Here is a 17,657-nt window from a genome sequence, read left to right as displayed (position 1 = left end):
TGATTCTGATCTTCTTATTAGCATAGTTATGAATTGATGGGTTTTGTAATAATTTTAATGTTAATTTTCTTGCAGTAATTTTTAGATAGAACTATCTTCGAATTTTGATGCGATACAATTTATTAATCTTAGATTACCTATGGGAAGTATTTTAATAACATTTGAAATACTTTGTACAGTACTTCTGTCGATTAACTGGTTATTAATTACTTTGATAAAGGATGATGTAGACAATCTGTATGAATTCATATTCAAGGAAATGGAACATTTTAAGGTATTCCATCTATTGTTTAGTAAAAATTACTAGAGAGTAAAGATTTCATTTGATTTTATGCAAAAAAAAAAAAAAAAAAAAAAGCAAAAACAAACATTGAATGGCTTAAATAATTAATTAATTTAATGCTTTTTAAAGTAAAATTTTACTTAATAATAAACCTAATTGAAATTCATGTTTTTCATCTATTCATTGAGTTGTTGAGAATCAGTTCTTGGCTGCAAGTCTGACATATACCATATCATAACACATCACATTATATCATATCATATCATATCATATCATATTGAAGTGCTTACCGCATCATATCATATCACAACGAAATGCTCACCTTATCATATCATATCATAAAACATCACATCGAGCAAATTTGACATGTATTTGCATTGCAGTATGATGTGAATGGTACTTGGAATGATATGATGAACTTTCAAAGCAAAATGCCTTTCAGCAGGATGCGAAGATCAAATTATTTTAAAGCTGAACGATGCAGTAAGTTTTCTCACAACTAATCAGCATCAGATGATATTTCATTAATTGATTTAATTATGATGAAAATAGTTCAAGAATAGCTCAATTACAAATATATCCATCTGAAGGATTTAAATATTGATTTGTTTGGCATCATTAGAAGATGAATAGAAAATTGATAGTTAGAATTTGCAATATTTAATATCTTTGACAATTATAAATCTAAAAGGAATGGAAGGGAATATAAGAAAATTGATTATTAAGTATCATTATATATATATATAAATTAATAATGTGGAATACATTTTCATTAATTAAAGATTGTGCTAAGGAAATGATTCGATGTCCAGAAGGACCAAGAGGACCACCTGGCGAACCAGGTGTTGATGGAGGCAAGATTTTATAAAGAAATGCGAGCAGAGCATTGAATGGAAATGAAGCTTAAAAATGGATTTGTTTTTTTTTCATCCTTTTCATTTCCACTGATAATATCTGGATTTAATTTAAATATTAATTTCAATACTCAAAGTATATAATTTTCAGAAAACGGTGAAAATGGTGTAGATGGTAAGCCAGGAATACCGGGATTTTTCCTGGATGACATTAGTGATGAAGAAGATTGCATATTATGCCCTCCTGGACCACCAGGACTACCAGGAAACACTGGTATGCCAGGCAAAACTGGCCGTCCTGGATTACCAGGAATTCCTGGAAAAAATGGACAACCTGGTCTACCTGGTTTACCTGGTCCAATGGGAGAATGTGGAGCTCCTGGTATATCATGGAATATTTTCTCATTTTATAGCAAACTTCATATCTACATAGAAATCAAAGAAATTTTTAGGAGCTACTGGAAAACCTGGATTACCAGGTCGATCAGGAAAAAATTACATTGTATCAAAATATACGAAACCGGAATTATCATCAGGTTTGTCCGAAAAAACAACTCCATCAAATGAGCTTGGCATGACAGATGAATCAAGATATCAAAATTCACCAAAGGTACTAGATAAAGAAAAAATTCAAAATCAATTTGAGAAACATGGTCAGGTGAGTAAAATTTCTAATCTATAACTACAAAAACAAAAAGCACATACATTAAAAAATCACAATTTGATACTAAATAAAAATGTCAACAACTTCTAAACTTCTGTTTGTCACCTGAAATTCTCGAATTAAAGTAAATGCACTAACAATCATTAACACATATTACTATATTATCAATTGCAGTCTGGAATGGAAGGAAATCTTAGTAGTAATATCACAGTACATTTGTCTATGCTTTTCTCATGTCCCAACCAGTTTTTAGGTATCATTCAGAATTACAGGTTGTCATATCGAATCCGGAAACGGAAAAGTCAGAGAAACCGGAAAATATTCTCATAAATCCGCTTACGAAACATGGACAGATTTATTATAAAGGTGAAAATGATAACAAAAAGAGGAATGAAACGAGACGACTGATCACTGAAAGACAATTGAAACGTCTCTCTGAATGGATCGAACAATGGAGAATTGTATCAAATCAATCAGTTCACTAATCATTCCGTATTAATGAAAGTATAATTTTGAATTCTGTTATGATAAGCTGAAATAGCACTTTTGTCCACTACTTTTGATAAGATAAAAATATCTCTCTCTCTCTCCCTCTCCCCCTCTCTCCTTCTCTCTCTCTCTCGTATTGTATCTTTGTTGACATTTTATAGATTTGCATTAGCTTATTTTCTTAATTATATTATTGTTATTATCATTGTAAATGTGTAACGATTTATCATTTGCATAATGAATAATTATTTTGCATTGTAAATATAAAATAAAAGTTTATGGATGACAATAAAGAGAAGAAAAATATGACTAGAAAGAGGACACATTGTATGTCCTAGTCTTTGGCCATATGAGTTAGAAGTAAGTAGTAATGGAAGTAAGTAATAATATTGGTTAGCAGCTGTCAAATGTTGAATTATTTTGCTGCTATTCTATATGAAATTTCTAGGCTTTTAATAACGAAAAAATAGCATTACTGTCAGTATTTCTGGGAGAAAGGACAAATAATTGGGATTGGGCTTGGACAAGACGAAAAAGTTAATAATGACTGAGCTTAGACAAGACGAAAAAGTTAAGAATTATTGGGCTTAGACAAGACGAAAAAGTTAATAATGACTGAGCTTAGACAAGGCGAAAAAGTTAATAATGACTGAGCTTAGACAAGACGAAAAAGTTAATAATGACTAGGCTTAGACAAGGCGAAAAAGTTAATAATGACTGGGCTTAGACAAGGCGAAAAAGTTAATAATGACTGGGCTTAGACAAGACGAAAAAGTTAAGATTAATTTTAATGAAAAAGTAAAAGATAATAGCAAAATAATTAGACTAAATGGTGTTTTGTTCCATTTTGTTTATTATCAATTTGAATTAATGAAAATGCTCGAAATGCTAATAGCTTTGAAAATTTTTTAGCATTCAAATTTTAGCAATGCATAAAATATTTTGAAATTAATGTAATCAAATTAATTTTAACATAATTTGGTGCAAAATAAAGCAAAAAGTAAAAACAAAAAAAAAAAAAAAATGAAACTACTTGAAACAAACTGAAATGAATTAAAAATGAAAGACATTTCCACCAATTTCGAAAATGGGCATAAATTATTATTGTTGTTTCATTTTTTTTTTTTTTTTTTTAAAGTTAAATCAATGGATAAATGATGTAACAAAATTTGAAATAATATTTAGATGTATCAAATGGTCAAGAATGGAACTCAAAATTTTTATAAGATTGATGCTAATACTTAGACAATCATTTGCTATAATATCAGAAATCAGAAAAGGAATTTAAAATGTGATCAAAATGTAAAATCAGAAAATCAGAAAAGGAATTTAAAAATTACTTTTTTTTTGATAATATGGAATGTTAGAACATTATTTTTAAACATTACTCATTAAATGTTTCTATTAAATATTACTTTTTTTTTCTTTAAAACTTTCTTCCAACATATAATAATTGTTTTTATTTTAGGATAAAATGAAATTAATAGCAAAAAAAATAATAAACTCTTACATTTCATTTTTTAAAGTAACATTGTATATTTTCTAACTTCAAAATAATAATTGAAAGAGAAGAAATCAAAAAATATTTTTTATTGAGTATGTTTAAGTAATGAAATGTTTATGTGTGTCTCTCTCTCTCCTTTTATTTTAAAGATATTTTAATTTTTATTTAAAATATGTCTCTCTCTCCTTTTATTTTAAAGATATTTTAATTTTTATTTAAAATATGTCTTTCTTTATCTCCTTGTATTTTAAATATATTTTAATTTTTATTTGAAATATGTCTCACTCTCTCCTTTTATTTTAAATATATTTTAATTTTTATTTGAAATATGTCTCTCTCTCTCTTCTTGTATTTTAAATATAATTTAATTTTATTTAAATATATTAATTATAAGTTGCACAGCAAACCTTTATCACATGCAGTTAATGCATTTGCAGTAATTAAAGGTTGCATGCATTTGCAATAGACAAATACACTACATAAGTTCATTTCAAATTTTATCATTTATCTTGAAATACTTTAATCTTTGTGTTTCGCACTTCTATGCTTACTTTTCCTTACTTTCGACTTCATCATACTTTTTTTCTTCTTTTCACCACCTTCTGGTTGCACTGGTTGTACTGGTTCATCCGGTTGTTGCTATTAAAAAATAAGGAATGGGATTTTGTAGAAACAGGAAATATTTTAATTAACAGTTTGATTATGGTTAACATTTGCATCACCATACCTTCACTTCTTAATGTTACCTTTAAAATTATTATCAAAGACTAATTTTATTAGTACTATTATCACTACAATCAGATTATTGCCATCAAATATAAATTGAAAAGATTTTTTAGACTATTTGGCTTCTAATTTAAATCAAATAACAGATATGTGAAAGAGAAGTAAAAAATTAGAATGATTTTTTTCTTTTTTTTTTTTTAATAAATTAGAATACTTCGATATGATCAAATTAAAATTAGAATACTTCGATTTAATTTAATAAATTAGAATATTTCGATATATTAAATATTCTGAATGTGATGACTTACTTTATTACTATCTATCCTATAAGTTTACCATCCTATCAATTCTTTTACTTTGTCTAATCTAAAAAATATAATTAACATTTTAACATTTAAATATTTTCTATTCCAAAACAACAAATAAAATTATTTTATCATTTAATAATCAATTGCTAAGAATTGCACTTTTAATCTTTAAAATTTTTAATTCATTTTAAACTAACCATTGTAAAGTTAGGACGAGGTGTGCCTGTGATTCGTTGAAGATTTTTCGAAATTTCAGCCATTGACCATCGATCATTTGGATTATCTGACCAACATTTAACTTCTATAAGACGACGCATTTGTGCTGGTACACATTCAGGTAATGGCATTCGATAACCTTCTTTAACCTAAAAAAATTTTTCTTTTCAAATATCTTAATACTAAATATCATAATTTCAATAAGATTATCATAAAATCATTTCTTTGATTTATTTCTATTTCAGAATTCATTTATTATTTATTCTTCATTACTATTCATTAAGTAATATTTGTGAAAAAAAAAAAAAAAACCAAAAAAACCAAAAAGAATTGAATAATGAAAAAAGTAGTACCCGAACGTTAACCTCAGCTACAGTAAAACCAGGATACGGTTCCTGACCATTTGCAAAAATTTCCCAACACATAATGCCATAACTGAATACATCCGTTTTTTGGGTATACATAGCTGTACGTAATGTTTCCGGTGCAAGCCATCTAATTGGTACACGTTTTCGAGGATCCATTTGATATACAGTACCTTCACGTGTTAATCCAAAATCACTTATTTTTATCTACAATTAATAACTCTAGAATATTTATTAATTTTAATTATTATTATTTTTTTTTTTAAATTAATAAAAATAAAACATTTTATCATTCTATTGTAACAATCTCTAATATAATATTAATTTTTTTAATGCAAAATTAGCTTAACAAATTTGAAAGTTAGTCAAATATTTACTCTGTATTTTGTTATATTTTTTCATAAACTAAGAATAAAATTTTATATTTTATAAAAAAAAAAAAAGTTGTACTCTATTTTTTAATTTGTTAAAATTAATTTCAAATACCTTATTATCACCAAAGAGACAATTTCGTGCAGCAATATCACGATGCAAAACAGGTTTAGCATGAAGATATTCAAGTCCCCATGATGCACCTAAGCACATATCCATTTTTTGCTCTACAGAAACATGATTTTTTTGTAAATAAGAATCTAATGCTCCTTTATTTGCCTAAAATAAATTACTAATTTAATAATCAGATATAAAAATTTTGTTTTTATAAATTTAAATTAAATGTAAAAAATGTTCAATTTTGCTTTATTATAATGAAAAAAATTTCAGAATCTGTTAAATATTTAAAACCTAACATTTTCATGATTTTAAATTCAAAATTGGTTTAATTATTATTATTTTTTTTTTGAAATTTAATGAAGATAAAATTTATCAATTTTTAAACTAACCAATTCCATAACAATCATTAATGGTTCCTGGCCAGCAGCTACTCCATAACATTTGCATACATTTGGATGATCAAATGTTCTATGCAAACGAGCTTCTTTCATAATTTCCTTAATTTGCTCTTTTGTAAGCGCTTCTAGCTTAGCCTACAAAATAGAAAAGTACTAATTAAAATAGAAAATTATCATTAATTAAAATAGATTAAAATAGAAATTTATTTACTAATTAAAATAGATTAAAATAGCTAATTAAAATATAAAATTATCATTAATTAAAATAGATTAAAATAGAAATTTATTCACTAATTAAAGTAGATTAAAATAGCTAATTAAAATAAAAAATTATCATTAATTAAAATAACTAATTAAAATAGAAAATTATCATTAATTTAAATAGAAATTTATTTACTGATTAAAATGGATTAAAATAGCTAATTAAAATAGCAAATTATCATTAAGTGATAGTATAATAAGATTACCATGTGTGATAATTTCTATCTAACAAATATTAAAAATAAAAAAAAAAAAAAAAAGCTACAATATTATCAGTTAGAAGATAATTTCATAAAGTGAAAAAAAAAATCAGTTTACCAGTTTAATAGCAACATCAACTTTACGACCATTTCGAAGTCGTAAACGTCCCAGATGTACCTCACCAAAAGCTCCTTCGCCTAATTTCTTTGTCGGCTCAACATCTTCATGATGTAATTCCCAGGTTTGACGAAGTATAGGTGTTGTCAGGAATACTTCAGCATTTTTTACCAAACTTTCATGTTTATTTAGATGAAAATTTATCATTTCAGGCACACTATCAAAACCATATTTCTCAATTGTGTATTTACCATTTGGTGTACGTTGTATTACATAATGTTTAATCTAAATTTAAAAAAAAATTTTTTTTTCTTACTTTATTATATCAATTTTTAAATAAAAATTTTTGTGGTATTAAAAATAACAAAATAAACTTAAAATTGATTAGTTAATTTCCATCAAAATGAAATTTTAATCAAACAAAAAAAAAAATTGATTAATTTAAACTTAATATCACTTATCGCTCTATCTAACAATTATTTTATGTTCAAATTATCGCAAGAATATTTCAAATCCTTTTGAATATTTAAAATGAAATTTGTAAGAAACTTGATTTTTCCATATATCAATCAAATAATTCTTGCTAGATTATGAGAATTGTGTTATTTGAAACGATAGATTTTAAAAGAAGTTAAAGATGGAATAAAATGTGATTTAAATTAATTTAAAAATCTAAATTAAAAGTCTTTACAATTCTACTTTTTAAGAAACATTTTTAAAGGGTTCCAAAAAAAAAAAAAACACCTGAGGTAGACAAATACCTAAGGTAGTATAGAAAAAGTGATCTAAATTCATACTCCGAGTTCTTCTTTTTCTTCTGCTACCATAACGGATATAACAAAAGCACGTGGTTGTCCAGGAACAGGTTCCGTTGTTCGAACAATAAATTCTCCATTGTTACGTAACATCATTTTAATATCTTCACGTGGTAGCAATCCATGGTAGTACTGTTCATCTGCTAACGTTTTATCAACCATAATACCTTACCTTAATTAATTATTGCTATCATTTTCATTATCAGATAAATATTGATAAAAAGATGCAATAATTTCCTTTCATTTATTATATACCAATTTTTAATTGCACATTAATAATTTCAAAAAAAAAAAAAAAATGATTAAATTTTATAAACATTCACTGTAAACCAAACCAATTAACCTTATAGTACCACCACCAATTCAATACCTCAACGATTATGAAGAATGAAGAATGAAATTTTTACCCAAAAATGATCTATTTATATGTTATTAACAAAATACTTGCAATAATATTTATATTTCATATAATATTCTTTTTTTTTTTGTTTACTTTATGTGAATTTAAATTTATTTAGAATTTTATATTTGTATAAATTTATTAATATGCATCTTTCTACTGCATATTGTCATTTGCATGTAATAAAAATTTTTATGAAAATTCTCCTTGTTTCCATACAATTATGCATTTCAAAAACTCTTTATAATTAAATGAGAATTTTTCTTTTTTACTTCAGAAAACTGAAAAATATTTTTTTCTTGGAAAAAAAAAGGAAGACCAGAATCAGAAATTTTATATTTTAGAAAAATGAGTTCAGAATTAAGTGTTAAATTATTCTGTTTAACTTATTCATGAATAATTGATTTTCTTTTATTGAAATTTTTTATCATGATTATATTAAAGGTAGCATGTAAAGTAATACTCAGGAATTTTCGAGACAAATATCACAGATTTTTGTTGATAGATGAAGCAAGAAAAGTTCACTGTGATTGCTTCGACGTAAATTTTATATTTCATATAATACTTTTTTTTTGTTTACTTTATGTGAATTTAAATTTGTTTAGAATTTTTATTTGTATAAATTTACTAATATGTTCCAATTTTATTATATTATAAAAAACTTCTCATTAAAAAAAAAAAAAAAAAAAAAAAACGAAAAATTCAATTCGAAAGATTTTAATTATTTCATTTAATGTAAATCGCAAATTGAACAATGTAAGATAGATAAATTATTAAATTATTTAGTTAATCGAACTCTTAGAAATAATGCCACCAAACCAATAATTCGAAAACCAATTAACATTACAAATAGAATAATTAAATTGATAAAAATAACAATCTGTGAAGTGCTCATTCCTCGTCGTATCAGTACACCTTTTCCCGAAAATGCTGGGCAATAATTTACCTCTGTTGCACCATCTTCACATCCTGAAAAGTAATCAAAGATTTTCAGGATATCTGCAGTTACATTTAAATTCATTAACTAAAATCAGTAATGAACAATTTCAAAAATATCTAAATGTTAAGTTAATAATTTAGAATGCTAATTTATCATTTGAAATGCTAATTATTAGGAAAAAATAAAAAACAAAAACAAAATGAAGGGAATTTATCATTAACCTACAAAAATTAACAAATATTTATTTAGGAAGAAGAATAAATTTAAACTACAATTTTTGTTAGTATATTAACATTAGGAAGATAAACAAAAAAACAAACAAAAAAAAAAGTGAAAGATAATTCTACAGAACTGATAAATAATTTTAAAGAGATAAGAAGGAATTTATTTGCTGATAATCATTTCAAATTTTTTTTTAATTAATGGTAGTTTACCAGGTATCATTTTGTAATTAAGCCATTGATTCAGTTGAAATGCTTCAAAACCAAATCGAAACCAAGAAATGTATGAAATGAATCGATAATAAATAGGAATGGAATGAAAACTAATGTAAAAACCACCAAATACCAAATTTGGCAAAATGAAACAGGGCATATAGGTAAGAGCTAAGCTATCTTCACCAAAAATACAAGCACCAGCATATGCTGAAAAGTTGATGCGCAATTGTCGCGCTGGAGTAAAATGCTTCCAAATTTAAAATATGGAATTTTGGAATTTGAAATATTTATGAATTAATTTGATTATTCGCATTTTTTTAATTTAGCTGTGAAAAAGAAATTAATTATGGTATGTTTCTTTTTTTTTTTTTTTTTTTTGTTTTCGTAAAAACAAATTTGAATTACTGTGCTAAATGATAAATCTAACAATAAAAAAATGTTATAAATTTTATTGAAAATATTCAAAAATTTCATTTTTGAAAACAATTCAAGACACAATTTCAAAAGTGCTTAAAAGTAAAAACAAAATGCATTAAAATGGGAAAATTTTAACAAGTAATTTACCAATTGAAATTGCTAAATTTGTCAGTACAATAGTTATTGTGCAATAGATGATAAATGCTTTTACTGCTAAATAGAGTCCTATAAATTAAAATGAATTTGAAATTAAACTTTGAAATGAAGCCTAATAGTATCATTATAAATTTATAATTATGACAAATTACTTTCATTGATTTTTAAAGTTTATTTTATTATTTTTGATTACAAGACAATTAATGTTATAATTACAAATAATTGCAAGACAATTAATATTAAACCTAAATAATCTCTCCCTCATAGGATAGAAGAATTTTTCTTAGCTCATTAATTCGAAAAAATAACTTTTTAATGGAAATTTGTCACTTACCGCTCATGAAATAGACAATAGCTGCATAGCAAAATGGAAGTATGATATATTCTGGAAGCTGAAATTGTTAAAATTTATGAAAATTTCAATTTTAATCAATAAAACTATAATTTTTTTTTTTTGCGAATTGAAATTTTCTGAGCAGTTGAAATTTAAATTTCAAAAAAATATAACTTCAGCAATTGATTTTGCCAGATAATAAGCAGGAGCGCTATAAATTCTTGAACAGCAATGTTCACGTAAAAATATTGGCAATTCAGACGTGATCACCTGTATTATAAATTAATATCATAGTTTTCAAAGTGTGATGAGATTTTCCTTTTTTTTGATGAATAATTTTTTTCTTATAAAAGCTAACAAATAGTTTAAGTGAACAGAGATGGATACGGTAGAAATTGATGCTATTTTTAAATTATTTAAAAATAATAGCAACAAAAATATTAATTAAATACTAGTAGGAAACTTTTTTTTTTTTTTGGGTAGAAATGAAAAAAAAAAGATAGAAAAAACTAACATTAACAGATGGAAAGAGGAAAATGAAGTTCATGTCACGTACGGTATTATACAGTAAACCTTCTAGATTTATTATTGTTGGACCAGTTAATTGTGTTTGAAAATTTACCATTCCTATCACTAATGCAGTGACCTTTAATTTTTAACGATTTCAAAAAATGCTCAATCAAATTTTGTGAAAAAAAAAAAAAAATGATGATAAGTGATGTAGGTATATTTGACGTTTCAGTCATTTACAATATATATTTGAACTCATCCTATTCTGATGACGTAAACATAAACGTTTCAGTCTTCTACAACATATATTTGAAGTCAACTTATTCTGATCACGTAAACATAAACGTTTCAGTCTTCTACAACATATATTTGAAGTCAACTTATTCTGATCACGTAAACATAAACGTTTCAGTCTTCTACAACATATATTTGAAGTCATCTTATTCTGATCACGTAAACATAAACGTTTCAATCTTTCAGAATATATCAAATATGCATGTTGAATTGAATTATTAGCACACTTTGCCTTCATCCGGTTTCCCGGATGTGTCTTTTTCAATTTTTTGAAATTACTAAACTTACGATAACTTGAATGAATTTCACTTTTAGCAGTAATGGATCTCGCATTGTTGTTAGAAATGAACGCCTCACAAGAATTCGGAATTGAGATAAAAATGAAACTGCGTACCTTAAATTTTGCACTTAGTCTGAAAAGCTTAATGCATTAATAAATATGTAAACAACGAAGTATTTAAATTAAAAAACAATTCAATTAAAAAGTTACATTAGGAAATAACTTTTGATTTTGATATAATATGATCAAATTTAATAATTAAAAAAATGAATTTATTGTTATAGATATCGTTTTTATCAATTCCATTATTACATGAAATTCATGCAAGGATCATTATTCAGGAATAATGTTCAGGATATTCGAGACGAACTAATATTCAGGATAACCGGAAGATACCAATATTCAGGAATAATTGTCGCCTTTCTTATTCAGTGAGAATATTCTCATTAACAAACTCACATTTTTCTCGTTTTTAAATCTTTATTTCCGACCATCTCTTGCGACAGTCCTTCACCATGCGACTTTCTATACAACGTCGCACCAAAAGTTGAATTTTCAAATTCAGTTCGAATTTTCTACAAATTTGTTGTGAAAATATTTTTTTCAAACTAACTCAAATGTATTTCTGCAATTCTTTATTGTTTTACGTATTTCTTGATCAGTTGCAGTATGTAAAGTTTTAAAGTCAAATTGAAACTGAATGAATATCAAATTTAAGAGTATATTTGCTGAGTCAGAGTTATTTATTTTCATTTAACATTTCAGAAAACAAAAAACAAAAAAAGAAAATTAGTCCAAAAAAAATTATTTACAAGAAACTTTATAAAAAAAAAAAAATTTACCTTCGTCAATTTTGCAGTTTATTAGTTTTATAAATTCAACCTTAATTAAATTGAAACTTGTTAAAATTTATCTAAATGACATTAATAGCACTTACGTCCAGTCTCGCTTGGCTTTCCTGTTCATCTTGCGTGACGGACAACGTTTTAATAATATGATCCGCTGGATTATACGTTTCAGGACAAGCGTATCCTATGCTAAACTAGCAAAAAAAAAAATTTTCCACGTCATTTGACATACTGATATTGTCTCAAAAATAATTATTCTCCATTCAGAAATTGGATAAATATCGATTTTAGCTAATACAAAAGAAAAATATTAATCAGTTTTTTTCCTCTCTTTAGAATAAGAAGTAGTAAAGTTATCTTTAAAAAAAAGGACTGATAAGATAGTTTGATAACAGAAAGAGTTGGAACAAAACTTTTTGAAGAAGTTGCACACTTCAATAATTGGACCAAAATACATAACTTTGCCCATTGACATAAAACATACACTGAAATTTTGTAGTGCTAAACTTTATGATCTATTAATTGATTAACTTGTCACATTCAGTTGACAAAGATTAAATGTGACATAATTTTACAATCCTTAAGTAATCTAAATATTTTTGCATTTTCCTGTTATCAGTGTAAATAGTTATTTAAATAAAAAGTTTAAGTTTAAATAACATTTAAGGTTTTTTTTTTTTTTTTTTTTAAAGTTTTTAGAATGCAACTATGAAATTTGTTGAAATTTTTCATTAGAAAATAGTAAACTGATAAATTGTTTGACAAACTTGTCAAACATATTGAATACTTGACTGGATGGTTGATGAATTGTCGTAATTATTGTCTTTCCTTTTTTGGCCATAACTTTTAAGCAATGCACAACTTGTACTGCCATAAATGAATCCAAACCAGATGTTGGCTCATCGCAAAATAAAATGAGTGGATCAGTGAGAATCTAAAATTATCTTTGACGAAACTATTATCTAACTATTTCAATATTACTTCTATTACCGTACTCTTAGCTCATCTGCAGCCAAATAATTGAATTTCAACAAAATGAACTTTTCGTCGTCCTTTACATTTATATGTAAGAATATATTCTTATAATTTAGATCATTTTAAATTTCAACTCTAAGTTAAGTTGACAGTAAATTAGTGCAAGAATGAATGAGCTAACTTCACATGCAAATGCAAGACGTTTACTTTCACCACAAGAAATGCCTTTAAGTCGATTTGTAACACCGATTAACGTCGTTTCACATCTTTTTAGGCCGAGCTGCAAAAAAAAAAATTTAAGATCTAAAGAAAGACATATTAAAGAGTAACTTAATCAAATGTTTGGTTGACAAGGTGACAGTTTAAAAGAGTTACACAAGTAACATAATGATACTTGGCCAAATTGATTTCAGATCAAATTTGACTTAATATTATCAGTGCATCAAAAATACTTCATTCGTTAAATTTATTTGTGAAATTCTTGAAATGCATAAATTAATTTTGATGCTAACACAATGAAGATCTGATCAATTAATGAGAATAAGTTCAATTGACCTCTTTGAGTACTTCTTCTACTCGATTTAACCTATCCACTTTCGATACACTGTGACCCATTTGAAGTTCAGCCTGAATTACTGTGAATATATTCAAAGAATATCGTACAAAATAGGACAGATATAACAAGATCATTTTAAGTTAACTTTGTCTTCTGTAATAAGTAACATAAAAGTTAATCGATTTTCTTATATTTAAATTTCACATTTTAGGATGAAATTCTTCCTGAACTGTGAACTGTTATACCAGAGGTCATACAGGATTATTTCATTTCCTATTCCGGTAAATTCATTTTATTTGAATGAATGAAAATAAACAATACCGAATAAATAAGTTGTTCCCGCACAGTTAAAGTTCCAATGAATATATCATCTTGATGTACATACCGTGATATACGATGCATATCGGTCGGTGATAGCTGTTCACCATTAACCAATATTTTTCCTTAATTTTTTGACGTTTAAAGTTTAAAATTTAATTGTTATTTTAATTTTTTGAAACATTTGCAAGTATAAATATACAGAAAGAACTGAAAAGTAAATTGCAGTTTTTGATAGCTAAAAAGAGAATATTTCCGGAATTGTTAGTTCTTTTTTTTTTTGGCATTGAAATTAAATTTTCTGAATAAGCTTACATAAACTTTTGAATTTATTAATTTGTGAAGACTAAATTTTACTAGTAGATTAAGTAGTAAAGATTAAATTTTAATAACTCCAAGATAGACTGATTTTTTTTTTTTTTAAAGAAATTATTTTATTAATATTTCAAATTCAAACTTTCTGTCATTCCAAAAAAATTTAAAAAAAAAAAAATCTTTGAGTTAATTAATATTTTCAATTACCTTTTACATCAACATCACTTGATACATTCATTGTAAGTGCATTTAAAAGGACAGTTTTACCTGTTCCACTGTAATTATACTTAATGATAATCATTATCACCTGTACTATCATTTTCATTCATAGTATCATAATTGTTTGTTTTTTTTTTTCAATTCATTTCTTCTAAAAATTTTTTTATTTAATTTATATTCAAATTTGCATTTTTCGAAATGAAAAAAAATCGTACCTACTTCCCATAATTGCAAGTGTGGTACCGGGTACTGCATAACCAGAAACTGTAAAAAAAACTTTGAAACAATTTGTTAATGATCACTTCTAAATGTTCGAAATTTTAATTCTTGTTAGAATTAAAAATTGTCCTTTTACGGAATTAAAAAAAAAATTCATAATATTAACCAGAATTTTCAAAAATACTTTCAAATTCGTAGCACTAAAAAAAAAAATTGTTAATTTCACCTTTGCTAAGTATTGTTTTTGTCTTTGTTGTTTCTCGAACGATTTTGAGACATTGAAGCAATGATTTCTTGCCAAGTGGTACCTTTACTGTAACATCACTCCATGTGACAATTTTACCTTCATTATCTAAAATGACTGAGAGTTAAATCTTACCTAGATCAGAATGCTACCAGAATGCTACCAGCATGTTACCTGATACCTGTCCGATGGATAAAATGAATCAACCTAATTACAGTATACTCAGTCAATTGTATGGAATGTAGTAAAATGATGTGACAATTTAATCAGCGAAATGTTAATAAATAACATATCATATCAGAGTGATAGGTCATATCATAAAGTCAATCGATAAAGTCATATCATATCAATCCTAATAAATGATAAAATTTCCGGAATTCTTACTCCACTTTGCGGATTCCGATGATATATCCTTTATCAAGTGCTGACCATCACTTTGTGACTGGATCTGTATTAATTTAGTTTCTATAGATAAGTGTAACTTTCATATTAAAATCAAAAAAAAAAAAAAAAAAGCGATATAAAAGAGTTTAAGATGAGTCAGTAAAGAAATTTAAAATTAACTAATTATGTTGAATGTATGATAAAAGTTCAATAAAGATAAAAAAGTTTGTTACTAATTTCAATTTTTATTGATAAGAAGTAAAGGCGAACTTCGTCTGCAATTTTACGCTCAGTTTTTCCTCTCTTTGTTTTATCTGAGCTAATAGAATCGATCATTCTTATGATTTATATTTCTATAAAATAATTATTAAAAAAAGATGGTAATTAGAAGATGAAAAAGATTTATTGCAAACAAAAACTAACAATGATGATATTGATATGATTATCAATAAAGGATCTCAGTTGAGGAAATTTACTTGTACAATTACTGCTTCGATTTAATTTCATTTAAATACAAATTTATCATTCAGAACTTTTTTTAGATGATCAATTTGAAGTCGATAGTCATCAAATTTAAAAATAAACTATAAATTGAATAAAAGTATGATAAACAGAACTTATTTCTTTCGTAAAAATTAGAAAATGATTGCACCGCTCTGTGTGATTACTAAATTAATAATAAATTGAAAAAACTTTTTGCTTCCTATCTATCACTACAAACAATTTACATGTTTGAATTTGAATTGATAGAAAGTAAAATGATTAAGCTATGAAAACAAATATAGATGGCTTAGAAGCTGTAAGCAATAAATTGAGGCTAGAACAATGAAAGAAATTTCTCGTCCTAGATTTTTTCCGATTTGCAATAAATACAGGATCAGGAAAGTAAGCTTGAGTAAGAGAATAAACATAAATATTTCTTATCTTAGAAAAATGAATTTATTTGATCATTCAGGAAAGTTTTATTCCTGTTCTCTTTCAACATTTCTAGACATTTCCAGATTTCAGTTATTATGAAGAATTTGATTTCTTTTTTTTTTTTTTCTAAAGCAGAAATTAAAAATAATTTTTGAATGAAAGCATAAATAGCTTAAATGAAATATTAAAAGCCATTTACACATCCTTAAACCGCCCGCGGACGGTCGGGCTAAAACCGCATCAATTGTAGCAAAAGTTACCACTTATTTATCGTTCAACTCTTCGCCATTATTTATTTTATTTATTTATTTATTTCTTTTTTTTTTTTTATGCATACGTTGTTTACGCTACAAGTGATCAAAGAAGGCGTCGAAATAAGATTGCATTCAGTGTTCAATGTATGACTAATCTATTTGTTAATTGCTTATAATATTTCAATCATTAATAATAATCATTTATTTAAAATAAAATAAGATAATTTAAAACAAGAAAATTAGAAATTTTTTATTTTGTTAAATTTAACTTAATTTATGTTGTTATTATATTTTATATATTATGTATTTTATCAAATTTAAATTAATTTATTTTATATTATATTTTATAATATTTTTTTTAATTATATATTTTATCAAATTTAAATTAGTTTATATTATTACCATTAATAGACGTATAATTTATAATGATTAATGAGTTGAAAAAGCAATTTTGAATGCGTAATTGGTATTAAAGTATTAAATCATATCTATGCTAATCTATAAATTTTAATTAGTTAATACTAATTACGTGAATATATTTATTAAGCAATGAAATAATCAAAATTTATTAAATGAAACAATCAATTTAGCAAATTTCATAAGTTATCATTAAGAGTAACATATTTACAAAAGTGATAGGAAAGATAGATAGAGAGAGAGGTAAGTGAATAAGCTGAATAATTATTCTAACTTTTTTTTTTTTTGTTTTCATTTTCAAATTAATTACAATTTAGTAGTATTTTGTTTACAATTTTAGTATTAAACAATTTTAGCAGTATTTAATTCAGTAATTTAGTAGCAATTTTAAGTTGTATTTTGTTTACAAATTTAGTAATATTTAATTTAGTAATTTAGTAGCAATTTTAAGTAGTATTTTGTTTACAATTTTAGTATTAAACAATTTTAGCAGTATTTAATTAGTAATTTAGTAGCAATTTTAAGTTGT

The 17,657-nt window shown here is 25.2% G+C and overlaps 3 protein-coding genes across 4 annotated transcripts; 1 reads left to right on the top strand and 2 right to left on the bottom strand.

The window, feature by feature from the left end:
- Window positions 1-259: 259 nt before the first annotated feature.
- On the top strand, window positions 260-2,286 carry Bm12316 (Nematode cuticle collagen N-terminal domain containing protein; the record flags this gene model as incomplete). Of its 2 annotated transcripts, none has more annotated exons than XM_043081282.1 (6): window positions 260-274; window positions 667-766; window positions 1,066-1,137; window positions 1,289-1,519; window positions 1,590-1,747; window positions 2,074-2,286. In XM_043081282.1, the coding sequence occupies 6 exons, from the start codon at window positions 260-262 to the stop codon at window positions 2,284-2,286; spliced, it is 789 nt and encodes a 262-aa protein (XP_042937216.1). The 2 variants fall into 2 exon arrangements, with proteins under 2 accessions (XP_042937216.1, XP_042937215.1); XM_043081281.1 differs by having other exon boundaries at window positions 1,590-1,795.
- A 2,027-nt stretch (window positions 2,287-4,313) lies between these two features.
- Window positions 4,314-7,855, bottom strand: Bm5610 (Protein kinase domain containing protein; the record flags this gene model as incomplete). The annotated part of the gene is made up of 7 exons (XM_043081280.1): window positions 4,314-4,433; window positions 5,026-5,193; window positions 5,398-5,616; window positions 5,896-6,060; window positions 6,291-6,434; window positions 6,879-7,163; window positions 7,676-7,855. The coding sequence occupies 7 exons, from the start codon at window positions 7,853-7,855 to the stop codon at window positions 4,314-4,316; spliced, it is 1,281 nt and encodes a 426-aa protein (XP_042937214.1).
- A 1,016-nt stretch (window positions 7,856-8,871) lies between these two features.
- Window positions 8,872-15,875, bottom strand: Bma-wht-4 (Uncharacterized protein; the record flags this gene model as incomplete). Its single annotated transcript, XM_043081279.1, has 19 exons — window positions 8,872-9,062; window positions 9,468-9,677; window positions 10,035-10,112; window positions 10,378-10,435; window positions 10,552-10,647; window positions 10,892-11,023; window positions 11,470-11,575; window positions 11,921-12,036; window positions 12,399-12,498; window positions 12,723-12,794; window positions 13,077-13,243; window positions 13,466-13,564; window positions 13,840-13,911; window positions 14,162-14,283; window positions 14,681-14,748; window positions 14,908-14,956; window positions 15,138-15,263; window positions 15,540-15,603; window positions 15,810-15,875. 19 exons carry the CDS (start codon window positions 15,873-15,875, stop codon window positions 8,872-8,874), a joined length of 1,992 nt encoding a protein of 663 aa, XP_042937213.1.
- Between the last annotated feature and the right edge of the window lie 1,782 nt (window positions 15,876-17,657).

Source organism: Brugia malayi (genome assembly GCF_000002995.4).
Source record: "Brugia malayi strain FR3 genome assembly, contig: Bm_v4_Chr4_scaffold_001, whole genome shotgun sequence".
Lineage (NCBI taxonomy): Eukaryota > Metazoa > Nematoda > Chromadorea > Rhabditida > Onchocercidae > Brugia > Brugia malayi.
Note: the sequence above shows the minus strand (reverse complement) of the source record. Positions and strands in the feature narration are given on the sequence as shown.